This window comes from Chiloscyllium plagiosum, unplaced genomic scaffold, assembly GCF_037043375.1.
Source record: "Chiloscyllium plagiosum isolate Xiang-an unplaced genomic scaffold, Cpla_swu_hap1 HiC_scaffold_19, whole genome shotgun sequence".
Taxonomy (NCBI): Eukaryota; Metazoa; Chordata; class Chondrichthyes; order Orectolobiformes; family Hemiscylliidae; genus Chiloscyllium; species Chiloscyllium plagiosum.
In genome coordinates, this window is record NW_028270157.1 from 1,912,813 (window position 1) to 1,933,758 (window position 20,946).

General features: G+C 48.3%; 1 protein-coding gene across 15 annotated transcripts in view; it reads left to right on the forward strand.

Moving 5' to 3' along the window:
- nav3 (neuron navigator 3) overlaps positions 1-20,946 on the forward strand; it is a 639,300-nt gene that overhangs the window by 118,624 nt on the left and 499,730 nt on the right. For 14 of the 15 annotated variants that reach the window (XM_087996953.1, XM_087996954.1, XM_087996961.1 and 11 more), the window contains exons 2-4: positions 718-835; positions 1,500-1,552; positions 19,198-19,270. In XM_087996953.1, coding sequence (XP_087853079.1) covers positions 718-835; positions 1,500-1,552; positions 19,198-19,270 — 244 coding nt within the window. Of the gene's footprint in view, positions 1-717; positions 836-922; positions 1,006-1,499; positions 1,553-19,197; positions 19,271-20,946 lie in introns of those variants that run through there. The other variant, XM_087996966.1, reaches the window with a different exon arrangement.

Below are 20,946 nucleotides of genomic sequence, written 5' to 3' on the forward strand. Positions count from 1 at the left end.
CTCCCTGTGGGAGTTAGACCCACCCTCTCCCAACTCCCTGTGGGAGTTAGACCCACACTCTCCCCACTCCCTGTGGGAGTTAGACCCACACTCTCCCCACTCCCTGTGGGAGTTACAGCCACACTCTCCCCACTCCCTGTGGGAGTTAGACCCACCCTCTCCCCACTCCCTGTGGGAGTTACAGCCACACTCTCCCCACTCCCTGTGGGAGTTAGACCCACCCTCTCCCCACTCCCTGTGGGAGTTAGACCCACACTCTCCCCACTCCCTGTGGGAGTTACAGCCACACTCTCCCCACTCCCTGTGGGAGTTACAGCCACACTCTCCCCACTCCCTGTGGGAGTTACAGCCACACTCTCCCCACTCCCTGTGGGAGTTACAGCCACACTCTCCCCACTCCCTGTGGGAGTTACAGCCACACTCTCCCCACTCTCTGTGGGAGTTACAGCCACACTCTTCCCCACTCCCTGGACACAAATTCCCCTGAATGAAAATAACATTTTTTTTATGTGTGGTCAGTGTGACACCACACCTTGTGTTCACTGAAAGTGACTCAGAATGAAATTGGAGTGCAGTAAAATCTCTTCAAAGCGGTTTCCTTTTATAAAACCCTTGCTGCAGAAGGCAGAATGATTCAAAATAGTTTGTATGTCTCAGTCAGCATTTGAGCTGCAAGACCTTCTTACTCTCTCTCTCTCTCTCTCTCTCGCTGCACAGATTTATACTGATTGGGCCAATCATTACTTGGCCAGGTCTGGTCATAAACGACTGATCAAGGATTTACAACAAGATGTCGCTGACGGGGTTTTACTGGCAGAGATCATCCAAATTATCGGTGAGGACAAACCCGGAGGGGGGTGGGGGTCAGAACGTACTGAGTATTTTCATAGATTCTCTGTCTGCAGCATGTTCGACACTGAATAACGTTCCCTGACACAGGGGCATCACATTTCCTCGGATTACAGACTTTTGCTAGAAGTGTACGGATATGAAAGTATTTTGAGAGTAAGTAAGAAGTGACTATCTGGTTTGATTGTGTTTGAAGAGAAACTTGAACATAGTGAACGTCTGCAGAGTTTACCCCCTCCTGCTGTCAAACTCTGTGCCCCCACCTGTGGACTTGCACTGTGCAAGTATCTCTCTGACTCTGCAAAGCAGCTTGAAATGTTATCCCATGTCCTGACATTGCATTTGCTGAGTGTTTCACATTAGCCCTGGTTGGTGATTTAGGATCTCTTTTCTGTTGGCATACAGCCACCTCCCCTCCCCTCACCCCCCCAATTTCGATCGGGGTAGTGTGTTATGTTCCAGATGTTTTCAGGGAGTCACCCCTGCCCCAGCGCAGTGGGGTCTGCCTGGTTTCTGGGGTGACTGTGGGTGTGTGGGTTTTGCATGGTCCTGAGGGGCTGGTTATGGGGGGTTGTGGAGGAGGGGGGTGCAGTTGGAGTTTCTCTCTGATAATCCAGTCTGAGCTGACTGTCTGTTTGTATTTCTGACAGCTAATGAGAAGATTGAAGCTATCAACATTTGCCCCAAAAGCCAGGCCCAGATGGTAAAATGTTTCAAAACTTTACTTGGTCTGAAAATAGCAAAAAAGGCGAAGCCAGCTCACACAGCAATGGTGTGAGGGTTATAAATATATCACTCAGACTTCACAGTCAGGATGAGATAGATGGTTTATTGATTGTGTTGAACTTGTTACAAACTTTGCAGTCGGTTATTAATTTGAACTTTGGGCTAATTGGTCTCATCTGTCTATGTCAAACATTTATATATGTGACAAACCCAAGCATGTCATATAGTGAGCGTGTTGTACACTGAGTGTGTCGTAAACTGAGCATGTCAAATGCTGAGCGAGCTGTACACTGGGTGTGCACGCACCAAGTGTGTTAAACACTGTGACCGATTGGTGAACTCAGCTAATCGAGTTCTGAGGGGTGAAACAATGGACAGTCCAGACACTGCGCGTGTGGACAGGGATCTGATGTTTCCATCTTACGGTCCAGTCTCCATGGTATTGATACCAGTCAGATGTTTGCATTGTTGTATATTCTGTGTGACCTTTTCTATATGAACGCTTTGCCCTGTCGTGTTGCCTCTTACAGAAGTTGGAATACAGAACTACAGATCCCTACAGGATCTCTGCTGAGACACTCTGATATAAGGGCTAGTTAAATTCACTCTTTTCCATTTCACAGCTTGTTGCTGAGTGCCTTTGGTTTTTGCTCCCGGCTGAGAGATGCTGTGGGTAGTTCTGGCTGTAATAAGGTTTCAATGGCTTTACTGCGCTACAGACAGAGTGCTGCACTGTTTGAGGTGCCAACCTTCCATTAAATCTAGCCTGCTTCCTCAAGTAGACACCAAAGATCTGACAGCTTCCATTTCAAAGAAAGCCAGGAAAGTGACCTCCAGAATCCTGGGGCCTCAGTCACCATCACAAGAAATCGATTATCTGAGAGTTATTGTACTGTTGTTTGTTGGCTCTTCCTGTGCACAACCTGGTTGATGTAATTTCTAGGTTAAAACAGCAACTAGACTTCAATCACATACTTGGTTGTAAAGTAATTTGAGACTTACAATGGCCTTGAAAGGCAGTATATAAAAGTGAATTTGTTTTTTATTGCTTTATGGAATGCAGGAGGCTGGGCCAGCATTTCTTGCCATCTTAGAGTCAACCCCATTGCTGTGGGTCTGGAGTCACATGGAGGCCAGACCAGGTGACAATGGCAGTTTCCTTCTCTAAAGGACATTAGTGAAATAGATGGGGTTTTCCAACAATCAATTCATGGTCATCATTAGACTCTTAATTCCAGATTTTGCTTGAATTCAAATTCCACAATCTGCCATGGCAGGATTTGAACCCAGGTTCCCCCAACATTACTTGGGTCTCTAGATTAACACCTAACCCTGCAGACCTCACTTCTCCTCTCTAGATTAACAGTCCAACAATAATGCCACCAGGCTATTGCCTTCCTTCTCTAATTGTCTATGAACTGGGTGACTTGCTCGGGTCATTTCAGATGATACGTTAAAACCCATTGCAGTGGGTCTGGAGTCACAAGTAAGCCATGTCAGGCAATGATAGCAGATTTCCTTCCCGAAAGGGCATTAGTGAACCAGATGGGTTTTTACAACAGTCAGCAATGGCCATTCGCCGAGCTCTTTATTCCAGATTTTAAAAAAAAAAGAATTAAAATTCCGTCAGGAGTGGGAGTCAACCCCATGTGCCCACAGGAGCCTTCTTTGTAGGATGTCCGAGCCCAGGGTCAATAACATCTCACCACTTGTCTCCTTACACTGGACTAGGAAAACATTACAAACTACGGTCAGATTTCTAGCACATAGGCACCAGTTGGCATTTTATAAAGATTTTCACATCAAAAGATATTTAATATGCTAAAACGTTGCCTGGTGTACACCAGTGAAAGTATTAAATGGTTTGGCGTTGGCTTTTAAAGTCATTTTCAGTGATTTTAAATCAGATTACTGTCGGGGGAGGACTGGGAACGTCGATTACAAAATGATTATTTTTGATAATAAACCTGAATCTTTCTGAATGAAAGCTGCAGGTTTCTGCTGTTAAACACGTGAAACAATCCACTCAACATGTGAAACAATCCACTCAACATGTGAAACAATCCACTCTAATCCACTCCCATGGAGAAACAGAAACAATTGCATTCTGCTGAAGTTTACTGATGATACTGTCATCGGATAATTCGGATCCGTAAGACTACAAATGATTTTCAACTGAACCTTGAAGCTGAATTGAACCAACACATTTTCAGGGGCATTTTTCAATGTAGATTTCACATCAGTGTCTGTGGTATTTTCCCAGATGACCACAGAAACATCGAAAATAACAGCAGAATGAGGCCATGTAGCCCTTTGAGCCTGCACTGCCCTTCAATCGCGGCTGATTTTTTTTCTCAACCCCAATCTCCTGCTTTCTCCCTTTAACCCCTGACCTCCTGACTAATCAACAACCTATCTATCTCTGTTTCAAATGCATTCAATGACATGGCCTCCACAGCTCTCTGCGGCAATGAGTCGCACAGATTCCCCACCCTCAGGCTGAAGAGATTCCTCCTCATCTCAGTTCAAAAGGGCCATCCCTTCACCCTGAGGCTATGCCCTTGGGTCCTAGTCCCTCTTACTAGTGAAAGCATCTTCTCCATCTCCACTCTAACCAGGCCTCTCAGTATTCTGTCAATGATCATGGCTGATCATCCAACTCAGCCCCCGTTCCTGCTTTCTTTTCCATACCCTTTGATCCTTTTAGCCCAAAGAACTTTATCTAACTCCTTCTCGAAAACATTCAATGTTTGGCCTCAGCCACTTCCTGTGGCAGTGAAGCCCACATGCTCCCCACTCTCTGGGTGAAGACATTTCTCCTCATCTCAATCCTCAATGGCCTTATCCATATCCTTCGACTGTGGCCGTGGTTCTGGACTGCTGTGTGATCAGGAACATCCTTCCTGCGTTTACCCTGTTGAGTCCTGTTAGACCGCACACAGTACCTTGTGGTATTTGTGATCTCTCTCAGTTTATGGTCCTGGGTGAAGGATGTTTGAGGTAGTTCATTGCCACTAATCCTCATTTGTCTTTGCGTTGTCATGGGTGTAGCTACTAATTAGTGAGAGAGGGTATACCTTTGGAGGGTATCTACAGAAGGTCCAAGCAACAAGACAATGGGAATACTCAATGAACAGCAGGACACTAGGAAGCTCAGAGGAACAGAGAGATCTTGGGGAGCTTGTCCACAGATCCCTTAAGTTGGCTGAACAGGTAAATAGGATACTTAAGAAGTAATATGGAACATTTAACTTTATCTGTTATGACATAGATTGCGAGCAGGGAGGTTATGTTGGGGCTGTACAGGTCTTTGGTGAGGCCACAGTGGGAGTACTGTGTGCAGTTCTGGTTCCCACATTATAGGAAGGATGGGATTGCACTGGGAGGGTGGGGGGGGGGAGTGGGGAGGAGATTCACTAGGGTGTTGTCTGGGAGGGAGTGTTCCAGTGATGAGGAGAGGCTGAATAAGCTCAGGTTGTTTTCTTTAAGAACAAAGAACAAAGAAAATGTACAGCCCAGGAACAGGCCCTTCGGCCCTCCAAGCCTGAGCCGATCCAAATCCACTGTCTAAACCTGTTGGTCAATTCCTAAACATCTGTATCCCGCTGCTCCCCACCTACTCATGCATCTGTCCAGACGCATCTTAAATGAATCTACCGTGCCTGCCTCTACCACCTCTGCTGGCAAAGCATTCCAAACGCCCGCCACCCTCTGTGTGAAGTACTTGCCGTGTGTATCCCCCTTAAACTTTCCACCTCTCACCTTGAAAGTGTGACCTCTTGTTACTGAATCCTTCACCCTGGGAAAAAGCTTGTCTCTACCCACCCTGTCTATACCCTTCATGATTTTGTAAACCTCAATCAGGTCCCCCCTCAATCTCCTTTTCTCTAATGAAAACAAACCTAACCTACTCAACCTCTCTTCATAGCTAGCACCTTCCATACCAGGCAACATCCTCGTAACCTTCTCTGCACCTTCTCCAAAGCACCCACATCCTTTTGATAATGTGGCAACCAGAACTGTACACAGTATTCTAAATGCAGCTGAACCAAAGTCCTGTACAATTTTAACATGACCTGCCACCTCTTATACTCAATACCCCGTCCAATGAAGGCAAACATACTGTATGTCTTCTTGACCACTCTATCCACCTGTGCAGCAACCTTCAGGGTACAGTGGACCTGCACTCCCAGATCTCTCTGCCCATCAACTTTTCCCAAGGCTCTTCCATTCATTGTATAATTCGCTCTAGAATTAGACTTACCTAAATGCATCACCTCACATTTGTCTGGATTGAAAACTATCTGTCACTTCTCTGCCCAACTTTCCAGTCAATCTATATCCTCCTGTATTCTCTGACAGTCCCTTATGCTTTCTTCTACCCCACCAATCTTTGTGTCATCTGCAAACTTGCTGATCATACCAACAGTGCCCTCTTCCAGATCATTTATGTATATCACAAACAACAGTGGCCCCAACACTGACCCCTGTGGAACACCACTGGTCACCTTTCTCCATTTCAAGAAACTCCCTTTGACTACTACTCTCTGTATCCTGTTGCTCAACCAGTTCTTTATCCACCTAGCTGGAACACCCTGCACACCAAGTGACTTCACTTTCTCCATTAGTTTACCATGGGGAACCTTACCAAATGGAGGAGAAAGTGAGGTCTGCAGATGTTGGAGATCAGAACTGAAAATGTGTTGCTGGAAAAGCGCAGCAGGTCAGGCAGCATCCAAGGAGCAGGAAAATCGACGTTTCGGGCATAAGCCCTTCTTCAGGAATTAGGGCTTATGCCTGAAGAAGGGCTTATGCCCGAAACGTCGATTCTCTTGTTCCTTGGATGCTGCCTGACCTGCTGCGCTTTTCCAGCAACACATTTTCAGCTCAATCTTATCAAATGCCTTAGAGCAGGGAAGGCTGTCATTGTGATGTATAAGGTAATGAGGGGCATGGACAGGGTAGATAAGAGGCAGCTCTTCCCCTTTAGTTGGAAGATCAAATACAGAGGGGCAGAGAGCTCTTCTGGTGCACTTTGGGGTAGGTGACGGCCAAGTGGTTTTATCACTAAACTATTAATCCAGAGACCCAGATAAAGTTCTGGACACCAGCATTCAAATCCCACCATGGCATATGAAGGAATTTGAATTCAATAAAAATCTGGAATTAAGAGTGTAACGGTGACCATGAATCCATTGTCAATTGTCAGAAAAATCCATCTGGTTCACTAATGTCCTTCAGGGAAGGAAACTGCCATCTTTACCTGGTCTGGTCTCCATGTGACTCCACACCCACAGCAATGTGGTTGACTCTTAACTGCCCTCTGGGTAATTAGGGATGGACAATAAATGCTGGCCTGGTCAGTGGTGCCCTCATCCCATGAATGAATTTTAAAAATTGTCATAGTGTCCCTGACTTTGAGCTCGGAGTCCCACCTGGTCCAGAGGTGGGCCATAACATCCCTGACCAGGTTAATTAAGAATATTGAATGAAGGGCCATGTGCCTATCCAAGAGTCGCTGAAATGTCCCTAATGTCTCTGACTCTACTCCCACTGCTGGCTGTGCATTCCACACACCCACCACTCTCTGTGTAAAGATCCGACCTCTGACATCTCCCCTATACCTTCCACCTCACAATTATGCCTCCTCGTGATAGCCATTTCTGCCCTGGGAAAAAACGTCCTGTCTATCCACTCTATCTCTGCCTCTCATTACCTTGTACACCTCTATTAATCAACTCTCATCCTTCTCCACTCCAATGAGAAAAGCCCGAGCTCCCTCAACCTTTCTCCATAAGACATGCCCTCCAGTCCAGGCAGCATCCTGGTAAATCTCGTTTTACACCCTCTCCATACCTTCCATATCCTTCCAATAATGAGGCAACCAGAACTGAACACAATGTTCCACGTGTGGTCTAACCAGGGCTCTATAGATCTGCAGCATAACCTCACGGCTCTTAAACTCAATCCCCCTGCTAATGAAAGCCAATGCACCATATGCCTTTGTAAAAACTCTATCAACTTGGGTGGCAACTTGGAGGGATCTGTAGACATGGACCCCAAGATCCCTCTGTTCCTCCACACTGCCAAGAATCCTGCCTTTAACCGTGTATTCTGCATTCAAATTCAACCTTCCAAAATAAATCACTTCACACTTTTCCAGGTTGAACTCCATCTGCCACTTCGCAGCCCAATTCTACATCCTGTCAACATCCTGTTGCAATCTACAACAGCCCTCCACAATATCCACCACTCCACCAACCTTCATGTCGTCCCTCCACACTATCTGCCACTCCACCAACCTTCGTGTCATCAGCAAATTTACTAACCTACCCTCCCACTTCTTCCTCCAAATCATTTCTAAAAATCACAAAGAGTAGGGATCCCAGAACCGATCCCTGTGGAACACCACTGGTCACTGAGCTCCAGGCTGAGTACTTTCCATTTATCACTACCCTTTGTCTTCTATGGGCCAGCCAATTCTGTATCCAGACAGACAGATTTCCCTGTATCCCATGTCTCCTTACTTTCTCAATGAGCCTACCGTGGGGAACCTTATCAAACACCTTCCTAAAATCCATGTACACCACATCCACTGCTCTACATTCATCAATGTGTTTTATCACATCCTCAAAGAATTGGATAAGGTTGGTGAGGCATGACCTGCCCCTCACAAAGCCATTCTGACTATCTCTAATCAAGCTATGCTTTTCCAAGTAATCATAAATCCTGTCTCTCAGAATCCTCTGCAATACTTTACCGATCACTGACATAAGGCTGACTGGTCTGTAATTAACAAGTGAATAACATTTGCCACCCTCCAAATATCTAGCCCTACTCCAGTGGACAATGAGGATGCAAAGATCATTGTCAAAGGCGCAGCAATCTCTTCCCTTGCTTCCTGTAATAACCTCGGGTATATCCCATCTGGCCCAGGGGACTTATCTATCCTTCCGTTTTTCAAATTTTCCAGCACATTCTCCTTCTTGACATCAACCTGTTTGAGCATATTAGCCTGTTTAATGCTGTCCTCACAAACGACAAGGTCCCTCTCAGTAGTGAATACTAAAACAAAGTATTCATTAAGGACCTCCCTACCCCCTCTGACTCCAGGCACAAGTTCCTTCACTATCCCTGATCGGCCCTACCTTGACTCTGGCCATCCTCCTGTTCCTCACATAAGTGTGGAATGCCTTAGGGTTTTCCTTAATCCTACCCACTAAAGCTTTTTCATGCCCCTTCTAGCTCTCCTAAGTCCATTCTTCAGTTCCTTCCTGGCTACCTTGTACCCCTCTAGAGCCCTGTCTGATCCTTGCTTCCTCAACCTTATGTAAGCTTCCTTCTTCCTCTTGACTAGAAATTCTATATCCCTTGTCACCCAAGGTTCCTTCACCCTACCATCTCTTCCTTGCCTCAGTGGAACAGACCTGTCCAGCACTATCAGCAAGTGCTCCCTAAACAACCTCCATATTTCTGTTGCGCATTTCTGTGAGAACATCTGTTCCCAATTTAATGCCCCAGATCCTGCCTAATAGCATTATAATTCCCCCTCCCCCAATGAAATACTTTCCCATACTGTCTGCTCCTATCCCTATCCATGAGTATAGTAAAGGTCAGGGAGTTGTGATCACTGACACCGAAATGCTGTCTTTCTTCAGACCCTTAGAGAACTGGTGCAGATGTAAGTACTCCCATTGAAAACTGGCACCCACCCACACAGTGTGACATCGGCAGAATGGATGGATCAATTTAACAGGAATATTAACCTCTTCAGGATCATTTTTAAAAAAATTTCAAAAATATATTTTATTCACAGACACTAAAGCAGTTTGGTTCTGTATAACAGCGTATGGAGAAACAATAGACTTTGGAAATAAGAACAGAAATTGCTAGAAAAGCTCAATGTCTGGCAGCAGAGTTAACGTTTTGGGTGGAGTGACCCCTCCGCGGATGCTGCCAGACCTGCTGAGCTTTTACAGCAATTTCTGTTTTTTGTTTCTGATTTACCACGTCCGCAGTTGTTTCAGTTTTTAAACAAACATTGGAGTTTGACTCGATCCAACAACAAACCCAAGCCGTTTCTTACCTGTACGCGACTATATTCACATACACTGGAGGGCACTGGGAGGGTCTGATAACTGAATGGACCCCCATTTCCCTTCAGCAGGAAGGCCTTAGATGGTGGTCTTTCCCCACCGTGCCTTGGCGCAGCTGCCCCAAGCTTCAGTGTGTCCCTCAGCACGTCGTCCTGGAGCTTGGAATGTGTCAGTCAGGAACACACAGTCAGGGTCAGCTCCTTGTTCTGGAAGACCAACACGTCTCAGACAGACCAAAGAGCCTCTTTCACTGAGTTGATGGTCCCCAAGGTGCAGTTGATGTTTGTCCCAGGGAACAGACCGTAGAGCACGGAGTCCTGCGTCACGGAGCTGCTCAGGACAAACCTCAGCATAAACCATTACATCTTCCTCCAGACCTCCTTTGCAAAGGCGCATTCCAGAAGGAGATGTGGAACAGTCTCTACCCTCCCACAGCCACTTCGAGTGCAGTGAGCAGTGGTATAGACCAACCAGGCCTTCATAAAGGATCTCACCTTCTCAGCACCAGCCGAGTGATGTCCTGGGACTTGTTAGAAAGTTCTGGCAATGAGCTGTTTTGTCAAATGACTCTGCCCAGGGAACAATGGGACAGGATCCACCCTGTCCTTTTCCTGCAGAGTCTCGAGGAAGCTATGTACGGACCACTCCCTGATGGATTGTGGTCAGAGGTGTTTTTCTTCACAAATTTCTCCACAAGGGACAGGTGATACTGAATGGTCCAACTATTTGGGACGTCCCACGGCAACGAGGCCAGGCCACCTTCGCAACACCGGGGACAGGTAGAACCTCAGTACGTAGTGACACTTGGTGTTTGCGTACCGGGGATCCACGCACAGCTTGATGCAGCCACACACAAAGGTGGCCATCAGGGTGAGGGCAGTGTGGGGCACATTCTCTCCTCCTTATGCAGAGTTTGTACATGGAGTCATGCAGACATGGTCTATCTGAGGCCTCCAGATGAAGTGGAAGATGGCTTGGGTGACAGAAACAGCGCAGTTTAGGGGTTGGGCCAGACCTGTACCATGCCCAACAATAGACAGAGTACCTCACACCTGACAACCAGCTATGTTCCCAGCCGACCAGTTTCTGCCTCACTTTGACGATGCGCTCCTCCCAAGATTAGACAGACACGATATGACTGCTCCAAGCCACATTCCCAGCACCTTCAGGTAATCTGTCCTGACGGTGAAGGGGATAAAGGATCGGTCCACTCAGTTCCCAAAGAAAATGGCCTCCCTCTTGCCTTGATTTCCCGAGGCCAGTTTGAACTGGTCACAGATGCTTGTGAGTCTGTGCACTGACAGCAGATCCCAGCAGAAAATGGTGACATTATCCATGTACAGGGAGGCTTTGACTTGCCTGGCATAGACCCCCCTCTCAGGCTCACAGCCGTCCCAAAGGGCTCTATACAACACCCAAACAAGGCAAGACCATGATATAATACAACAGGATCCATTCGGTGACGGCTGTGTCCTGTCGGCTGTATGGAATGGAGATGAGCTCTTTAGGCTGAGGGTGAACTCAGTCCAGGAGGGAGTGCAATTGGTTTGACATTCTCCGTGGGAGGAGAGATTGGTGCAGATTCACGGGAAAATGCACCCTGTCATGACAATCCTCACGTAGTGACCGAGCGGAGTGTTATTCATTTACTCCATGACTTCAAGCTGATGTGAGGAGATTGGATTTGAAATGAGAAACAACTGTGACTTCACTTTGACCCAGATTCACTTGTTGCTTGTATCTCTCAGGAAAGGTAGAATGCATGGAGATTCGTTATCGCTGTTTTTCTATAATCAGACCCATCTGGCAGCTGAGTCATTGCTGCTTTCGGTCAAACCTCTCCCTTGGGTTTGTTCAGGGTTGTTTTGTGCAGTTAGAACTTTTGGTTGCCTTTGTGCAAGGAAACACCACAGGCTGACTCAGGAGGAGCTGGGCCAACTCCAGTACAGACCATGGAGAACAATTTGACACCTGTCTGTGTTTACACAGCATGCAATATCGCAGCTGCATCACTTCAACTCTGGGTCAGAAGCTTCCTGTGTCAGATCCCACTGCAAAAGGCATAAAGTAAACACTTATACAGCCAGTGCCGGACTGACGGACTGTATTGAGGGAGTGCTGCACTGTCACAGGGTCAGTAACATGTTTACTCATTGACAGGATGTGGGTGTCACTGCCTGGCCCAGCATTTCTTGCCCCTTGAGAAGGTGGGGGTGAGCTGCCTTCTTGAACCGCTGCAGTCCATGTGCTGTAGATCGACCCACAGCACCCTTAGGGAGGGAATTCCAGGATTCTTACCCAATGACAGTGAAGGAATGCTGATATATTTCCAAGTCAGAATGGTAAGGGGCTCAGAGAGGAACTTGCAGGGGGTGGTGTTCCCATGTATCTGCTGCCCTTCTCCTTCCAGATGGAAGTGGTTGTGGGTTTGGAAGGTGCTGTCTGAGGATCTTTGGTGAATTTCTGCAGGGCATCTTGTAGATGGTACACACTGCTGCTACTGAGTGTCGGTGGGGGAGGGAGTGGATGTTTGTGGATGTGGTGGCAATCAAGTGGCTGCTTTGTCCTGGATGGTGTCGAGCTTCTTGAATGTTGTTGGAGCTGCCCCCATCCAGGCAAGTGGGGAGTATTCCATCACACTCCTGACTTGTGCCTTGTAGATGGTGGACAGGCTTTGGGGAGTCAGGAGGTGAGCTACTAATGCAGTATTTCCAGCCTTTGACCTGCTGTTGTAGCCACTGTGTTAACGTGGTGAGTCCAGTTGAGTTTCTGGTCAATGGTAAGCCCCAGGATATTGATAGATTATGGTTAAAACAGACTATTTGCAGATTGAACTCACCCATGTTACTGTGCGCCTATGCTACATGCTTCTCTCATCTGCTGTTCATTGTCATACCCCACACCCCCACTGCTAATGGCTGGCCTATAAATAACCTCACATAATGTCTGTCATCATCTCTCGCTTCTTCTTAGCTCCACCCAAACAGATTCCACAAATTGTTCTTCCAGTCTGCGAATCTCCCTTACTAATGGCCTGATCCTCTCCCTTATTATCAGTGCAACATCACTCCTTTTTCTTCTTCTCTGCCCTCCTTAAATGTGAATATCCTGAATAGTCAGTTAAAAATCACCAATCACCAGGTTATATTTAATTATGACCTGGTGTTGGGGGATTTTTAACTTTGTCCACCCCAGTCCAACAGCGGCTTCTCCAAATCCTGAATATTCAGTTCCCATTTCTGGTCACCAGAATGTTTCTGTGATGGTAATTAGGTCATAGCCATATATGAAGAGAAAATGAGGTCTGCAGATGCTGGAGATCAGAGATGGAAATGTGTTGCTGGAGAAGCGCAGCAGTTCAGGCAGCATCCAGGGAACAGGAGAATCGACGTTTCGGGCATTAGCCCTTCTTCAGGAATGAGGACAGTTTGTCCAGCAGGCTAAGATAAAAGGTAGGGAGGAGGGACTTGGGGGAGGGGCGTCGGAAATGTGATAGGTGGAAAAAGGTCAAGGTGAGGGTGATAGGACAGATTGGGGTGGGGGCAGAGAGGTCGGGAAGAAGATTGCAGGTTAGGAAGGCGGTGCTGAATTCGATGGATTTGACTGAGACAGGGTGGGGGGAGGGGAAATGAGGAAACTGGTGAAATCCGAGTTCATCCCTTGTGGTTGGAGGGTTCCTAGGCGGAAGATGAGGCGCTCTTCCTCCAACCGTCGTTTTGTTGTGGTCGGACGATGGAGGAGTCCAAAGACCTGCATAGCCTTGGTGGAGTGGGAGGGGGAATTGAAATGTTGAGCCTACAGGGTGGTTGGGTTGGTTGGTCCGGGTGTCCCAGAGGTGTTCTCTGAAACGCTCCGCAAGTAGGCGGCCTGTCTCCCCAATATAGAGGAGGCCACATCGGGTACAGAGGATGCAATAGATGATATGTGTGGAGGTACAGGTGAATCTGTGGCGGATATGGAAGTTTCCTTTGGGGCCTTGGAGGGAGGTGAGAGGGGAGGTGTGGGCGCAAGTCTTGCACCTCCTGCGGTTGCAGGGGAAGGTGCCGGGAGTGGAGGTTGGGTTGGTGGGGGGTGTGGATCTGACGAGGGAGTCACGGAGGGAGTGGTCTTTACGGAATGCTGATAGGGGAGGGGAGGGAAATATATCCTTGGTGGTGGGGTCCGTTTGGAGGTGGCGGAAATGACGGCGGATGATGCGCTGTACATGGAGATTGGTGGGATGGTAGGTGAGGACCAGTGGGGTTCTGTCCTGGTGGCGGTTGGAGGGGCGGGGTTCAAGGGCGGAGGATCGGGAAGTGGAAGAGATGCGGTGGAGGGCATCGTCGATCACGTCGGGGGGGAAATTGCGGTCCTTGAAGAAGGAGGCCATCTGGGATGTGCGTTTTTGGAACTGGTCCTCCTGGGAGCAGATGCGGCGGAGTCGAAGGAATTGGGAGAATGGGATGGCGTTTTTACAGGGGGCAGGATGGGAGGAGGTGTAGTCTAGGTAGCTGTGGGAGTCGGTCGGTTTGTAGTAGATGTCCATGTTGATCCGGTCGCCTGAGATGGAAATAGAAAGGTCGAGGAAGGGGAGGGAGGAATCTGAGACTGTCCAGGTGAATTTGAGGTCGGGGTGGAAGGTGTTGGTGAAGTGGATGAACTGTTCAACCTCCTCGTGGGAGCACGAGGCGGCGCCGATACAGTCATCGATGTAGCGGAGGAAAAGGTGGGGGTTGGGGCCAGTGTAGTTGCGGAAGATGGATTGTTCCACATATCCTACGAAGAGGCAGGCATAGCTGGGGCCCATGCGGGTGCCCATGGCTACTCCTTTCGTTTGGAGGAAGTGGGAGGATTGGAAAGAGAAGTTGTTCAGGGTGAGGACCAGTTCAGTCAGTCGAAGGAGGGTGTCAGTGGAAGGGTACTGGTCGGTACGGCGGGAAAGGAAGAAGCGGAGGGCTTTGAGTCCTTCATGATGGGGGATGGAGGTGTACAGGGACTGGATGTCCATGGTGAAAATAAGGCGTTGTGGACCGGGGAAGCGAAAATCATGGAGCAGGTGGAGGGCGTGGGTGGTATCCCGAACTTGGGTGGGGAGTTCTTGGACTAAGGGGGACAGGACGGTGTCCTTGACACCTTGACACCGTCCTGTCCCCCTTAGTCCAAGAACTCCCCACCTACGTTCGGGATACCTTGACACCGTCCTGTCCCCCTTAGTCCAAGAACTCCCCACCTACGTTCGGGACACCACCCACGCTCTCCACCTGCTCCATGATTTTCGCTTCCCCGGTCCCCAACGCCTTATTTTCACCATGGACATCCAGTCCCTGTACACCTCCATCCCCCATCACGAAGGACTCAAAGCCCTCCGCTTCTTCCTTTCCCGCCGTACCGACCAGTACCCTTCCACTGACACCCTCCTTCGACTGACTGAACTGGTCCTCACCCTGAACAACTTCTCTTTCCAATCCTCCCACTTCCTCCAAACAAAAGGAGTAGCCATGGGCACCCGCATGGGCCCCAGCTATGCCTGCCTCTTCGTAGGATATGTGGAACAATCCATCTTCCGCAACTACACTGGCCCCACCCCCCACCTTTTCCTCCGCTACATCGATGACTGTATCGGCGCCGCCTCGTGCTCCCACGAGGAGGTTGAACAGTTCATCCACTTCACCAACACCTTCCACCCCGACCTCAAATTCACCTGGACAGTCTCAGATTCCTCCCTCCCCTTCCTCGACCTTTCTATTTCCATCTCAGGCGACCGGATCAACACGGACATCTACTACAAACCGACCGACTCCCACAGCTACCTGGACTACACCTCCTCCCATCCTGCCCCCTGCAAAAACGCCATCCCATTCTCCCAATTCCTTCGACTCCGCCGCATCTGCTCCCAGGAGGACCAGTTCCAAAAACGCACATCCCAGATGGCCTCCTTCTTCAAGGACCGCAATTTCCCCCCCGACGTGATCGACGATGCCCTCCACCGCATCTCTTCCACTTCCCGATCCTCCGCTCTTGAACCCCGCCCCTCCAACCGCCACCAGGACAGAACCCCACTGGTCCTCACCTACCACCCCACTAACCTCCATGTACAGCGCATCATCCGCCGTCATTTCCGCCACCTCCAAACGGACCCCACCACCAAGGATATATTTCCCTCCCCTCCCCTATCAGCATTCCGTAAAGACCACTCCCTCCGTGACTCCCTCGTCAGATCCACACCCCCCACCAACCCAACCTCCACTCCCGGCACCTTCCCCTGCAACCGCAGGAGGTGCAAGACTTGCGCCCACACCTCCCCTCTCACCTCCCTCCAAGGCCCCAAAGGAAACTTCCAGATCCGCCACAGATTCACCTGTACCTCCACACATATCATCTATTGCATCCTCTGTACCCGATGTGGCCTCCTCTATATTGGGGAGACAGGCCGCCTACTTGCGGAGCGTTTCGGAGAACACCTCTGGGACACCCGGACCAACCAACCCAACCACCCTGTAGCTCAACATTTCAATTCCCCCTCCCACTCCACCAAGGATATGCAGGTCTTTGGACTCCTCCATCGTCAGACCACAGCGAAACGACGGTTGGAGGAAGAACGCCTCATCTTCCGGCTAGGAACCCTCCAACCACAAGGGATGAACTCGGATTTCACCAGTTTCCTCATTTCCCCTCCCCGCAGCCTGTCTCAGTCAAATCCATCAAATTCAGCACCGCCTCCCTAACCTGCAATCTTCTTCCCGACCTCTCCGCCCCCACCCCAGTCTGACCTATCACCCTCACCTTGACCTTTTTCCACCTATCACATTTCCGACGCCCCTCCCCCAAGTCCCTCCTCCCTATCTTTTATCTTAGCCTGCTGGACAACCTTTCCTCATTCCTGAAGAAGGGCTAATGCCCGAAACGTCGATTCTCCTGTTCCCTAGATGCTGCCTGAACTGCTGCGCTTCTCCAGCAACACATTTCCATCTCATAGCCACATATCTCTATCTGTACCTTTAGATCATTGACCTGGTTATGAATGCAGTGTGGATTGGAGTAGTGTGCTCTCAACTCTCTCTTTGTAACGCCAGTTCACTTTCGAAACATTGAAATCTTCTTATTGGATTAGTGCAATGAGACCTGGGTGCTCTTGTATATCAGTCACTGACAGTAGAGGCAGCAGGTGGGGAAGGAGGGAAATTGTGTGTTCGTTTCATAGTGAGAGGATTCAAGGACAGGAGCAGGGAGGTCTTGCTGCAGTTGGACAGGGCGTTGGTGAGACCACACATGGAGTATCATGTGTAGTCTTAGTCTCCGTTTCTGAGAGAGGATGTTCTGGCGATGGAGGGAGTGCAGTAAAGGCTTACGAGACTGATCACTGGGATGGCAGGAAGGACGTATGAAGGGAGACTGGATTGATTAAGACTATATTCGCTGGACTTCAGAAGAATGAGGGGCGATCTCATAGAAACCTTCAACCGGACGAGACAGGAAGGATGTTCCCAATGACTGGGGGAGTCCAGAACCAGGGGGGAGTCAGTGTTTAAGGAGACAAGGCACGACGGAGATTCTGAGAAATTCCTTCACACAGAGAGTGGGGAGCTGCTGGAATTCTCTGCCACAGGAAGTGTTTGAGGTTCAAGGTTGAGGTTTTCAAGAAGATGACGGATATAGATCTTGCGGGTAATTGAGGAGGAAGTGGTAACAGAGTTAGATCGTATTGAATGGGGGAACAGAATTAGAGGGCTGAATGGCCTACTCCTGCCTCTGTTTTTGCATCTTCCAGTGTCCCTCGAGCCTTTTCTTTCTCTTACTAACGACTCTAATTTGGATTACTCTTCAGGTTCCCATCTTCCTAACACACACTCATTTAAACCCACACCAACTGCATTAGCACATTTCCCAGTCCTGTTCCAGTGGAACTGATGTTGGAAAAGGACTATAAGGAATATAACTTTATAGACATTTTTATTCTCATTTTGGACTTTTAAACTCTGTATTCCCATGCTAATCTATTCTTTTACTAATTCAATTCTATGAAATATTTAAAGTATCTATACCTAAGTACCCTGCGCCAAGATGGCACCAACAGCAACATTACAGACTTTTCACTCCACTCATTGGATTGCACGTGACAATAAGCGCTATTCTGTTTGTGGCTTGTGAGGAAACTGTCCCACATGTACAGGTCACCCTCCTGCCCTGGAAGTGAACCTGATTCATGTCTGTTCCTCTCCCCTAGCAACGACCCCCTGGCTGCTTGTCAGGTTTATACAGGGAAGATTACCATGAAGGAGAAAGTGAGGACTGCAGATGCTGGAGATCAGAGCTGAAAATGTGTTGCTGGAAAAGCGCAGCAGGTCAGGCAGCATCCTGGGAGCAGGAGAATCGACATTTCAGGCATGAGCCCTTCTTCAGGAATGAGGAATGAGGAATGTTGTTTGGTTTCCTCGTTCCTGAAGAAGGGCTCATGCCTGAAACATCGATTCTCCTGCTCCTTGGATGCTGCCTGACCTGCTGCGCTTTTCCAGCATGATTACCATAAAGCCTGATTCCTATCCCCCAGCCAACATCACTAACATTGATTATATTGTTAGTATCTGCCATGGAATCTTGTCATGCTCATGGTCACCAGCCAACAATACTGTCGTTTTCAAATGACCTTTTGTCTCCCTCTTCCCTGCTCTTTCTTCACTCTGTCAGAACCTTTTTCTCTGATTTCCAACTTGTGTTCCCCGTTGTTCTTTCTCGTCCTCTCTCCTTCCCCACTTCCTTCTTTATCCCTTTGATATTAATCTGCTTCACCCTCATTCTTGCCTCACTAACTCTTTCTTTTCTCTCTCTTCCTTTTCACTCTTATCTTGTTGACTGCTCTTGGTCTTTCTCAGAGAGGTTCGGGAGCTCCCCACCGCTGAGTTTGGTCGGGAGGGTGTGGGGGTGGATATTTTCCTCATGTTGATGTTAATGAGTTTGGTTGGGGGGGGGGGGAGGGTGGATAATTTCCTCACGTTGATGTTAATGAGTTTGGTTGGGGGGGGGGTGGATAATTTCCTCACGTTGATGTTAATGAGTTTGGTTGAGGGGGGGGGGGTGGATATTTTCCTCACGTTGACGTTAATGCTGCTGGAAATTGTGCAAAGCAGCTCCACTTGAAAGAGTTTTCAGCTGTTCACAGCAACACTCAGCGACTGACATTTGTCACTAGTCAGACACGAAAGCCGTGGTTCAGCTGCTGTTATGTCACATTGCATTGTGTGACTCTGGGCACTGCCCACTCCTCCAGGCTGATGTTAGCTACTCACCCTGCCTTCATTGTCCAATAGTGTACAATTCCAGTCACACTTGTTGGCATGCTGTCTCAAATGAGGAATTCTTTAACATCCTGCGCAATGTGGTGGGGACAATGAGAGCCTCTATAGAAATCTCCAAATGAGGTTGAGTCGTTCTTTCTGAGATTTTTGTTTAATGGCTTGAGTGTGAATTCAATCTGAAGTAGTCATGTTTGTCATTGTATTTTAGGAGTTGGAGTTTTGTTAATTGTTTTTTCTTTCTCCTTTGGTTCCAGATCGAGAATGTTGATGCTTGCCTCAGTTTCCTGGCAGTGAGGGGAGTTCATATCCAAAGCCTTTCAGCTGAAGGTTAGTGCTGCAGCTTCTCTCATTGTTGCACTGGTCTTTTTCAATTTCACCAGACATGGGCAGAGAGAGTTGACATGTACTTGTTCCTAACACTTCCTTGCTGTTCCTTCTAAGACCAGTGACTGTCTGATATCCCATATTCCACCTCCATCATTCCCAAATACTTTCATTTTCCAGGAAATGACACTAGGCCTGATGAAGGGTTTTTGCCCGAAACGTCAATTTCGAAGCTCCTTGGATGCTGCCCGAACTGCTGTGCTCTTCCAGCACCACTAATCCAGAAACTAGGCCTCAGTATCCAACTGCCACCAAGTGATGACAGTTTGGATTTGAAACTATTTGAGATGAACAGGCATTTTCTCTAGTTCCCAGTATTTGGGGTGGCACGGTGGCACAGTGGTTAGCACTGCTGTCTCACAGCGGCAGGGACCCGGGTTCGATTCCAGCCTCAGGCGACTGTCTCTGTGGAGCTTGCACATTCTCCCCATGTCTGCGTGGGTTTCCTCCGGGTGCTCCCATTTCCTCCCACAGTCCAAAGATGTGCAGGTCAGGTGGATTGCCCATAGTGTTAGGTGTACTAGTCAGAGGGAAATGGGTCTGGGTGGGTTACCCTTCGGAGGGTCGGTGTAGACTGGTTGGGCTGAAGGGCCTGTCCCCACACTGTGGGGAATCTAATTTAATCTATATGTGTCAGCATCAGGCCTCTAACTTGGCTGTTCACACTCTGAATTTAATAACCATTATAGTCCCAAGAATGTGAGTTCAAAAGGAATACAGGAGCTGGAATTGGCCATTTCACAGTGTCCTGAGATGTGCAGGCTTGCTGCATTATGGGGATAGGGTGTGGCAGGGGGAATGTTGGGCAGGTGGGTCTAGGTGGGATGCTCTTCAGAGGGTCAGTGTGTACTCAATGAGCCAATGGCCTGTTTCCACACTGTGATTCTCTACATTATTTGTGGTTCTCTTGAAGAAGCGCTTATATTCATGGCCTCTCTTTATCTCCTTGTGTGGCTCAGTGTCAAATTCAGTTTTGATAACTGCCCGAGTGAAGCACCTTGGGTAACTTGATGATGGGAAAGGTGCTATTTAAATGAAAGTTGTTGGACCATCAAGCTTCAGCTTTATGTGTTATGAATGAACCTCTCCTGTAACTTGAATGGGTTTGGCCACATGAATTAGGAAGGAATTCTGAGCGTTAATTCTTGCAATTCAAGAGATTCCCGCAGAGCCCAGATATTCCACAGCAAGGGCATTCCAAACACTGTTGGGATTCTATAAGGCAGGCACAGAAGGATTCATGGGATCGGAATGGTCCGGCAATGTTCCATGTATAGCCCTGAGTGCTGGCTAAATAATGACTAAAGCTATACCGTCTAATCCCATTTACTCAAATATAAACTCACCATCTGTCTCCTTTCAACTTGATTGACCTGAGAAGTGAGGAAGGCCTCTTAGTCTGATTGAGGGATAGCACTCCATTGGAACACACGTGGGTTAACATGGTCAATCTGAAGGCAGCGCCAGAGTAAAGTGTGCAACATGGATTTAGCCTTTATACACAGTCCCAAAGTGACAGAAGTTTCAAATTCCATATCAAGAGAGGCAGGCAGGGAGATCCCGTGACATTAGTCTAATTAAGGAGCTGTAGCAAGAAAACATTCACGTTGTTATAGTGC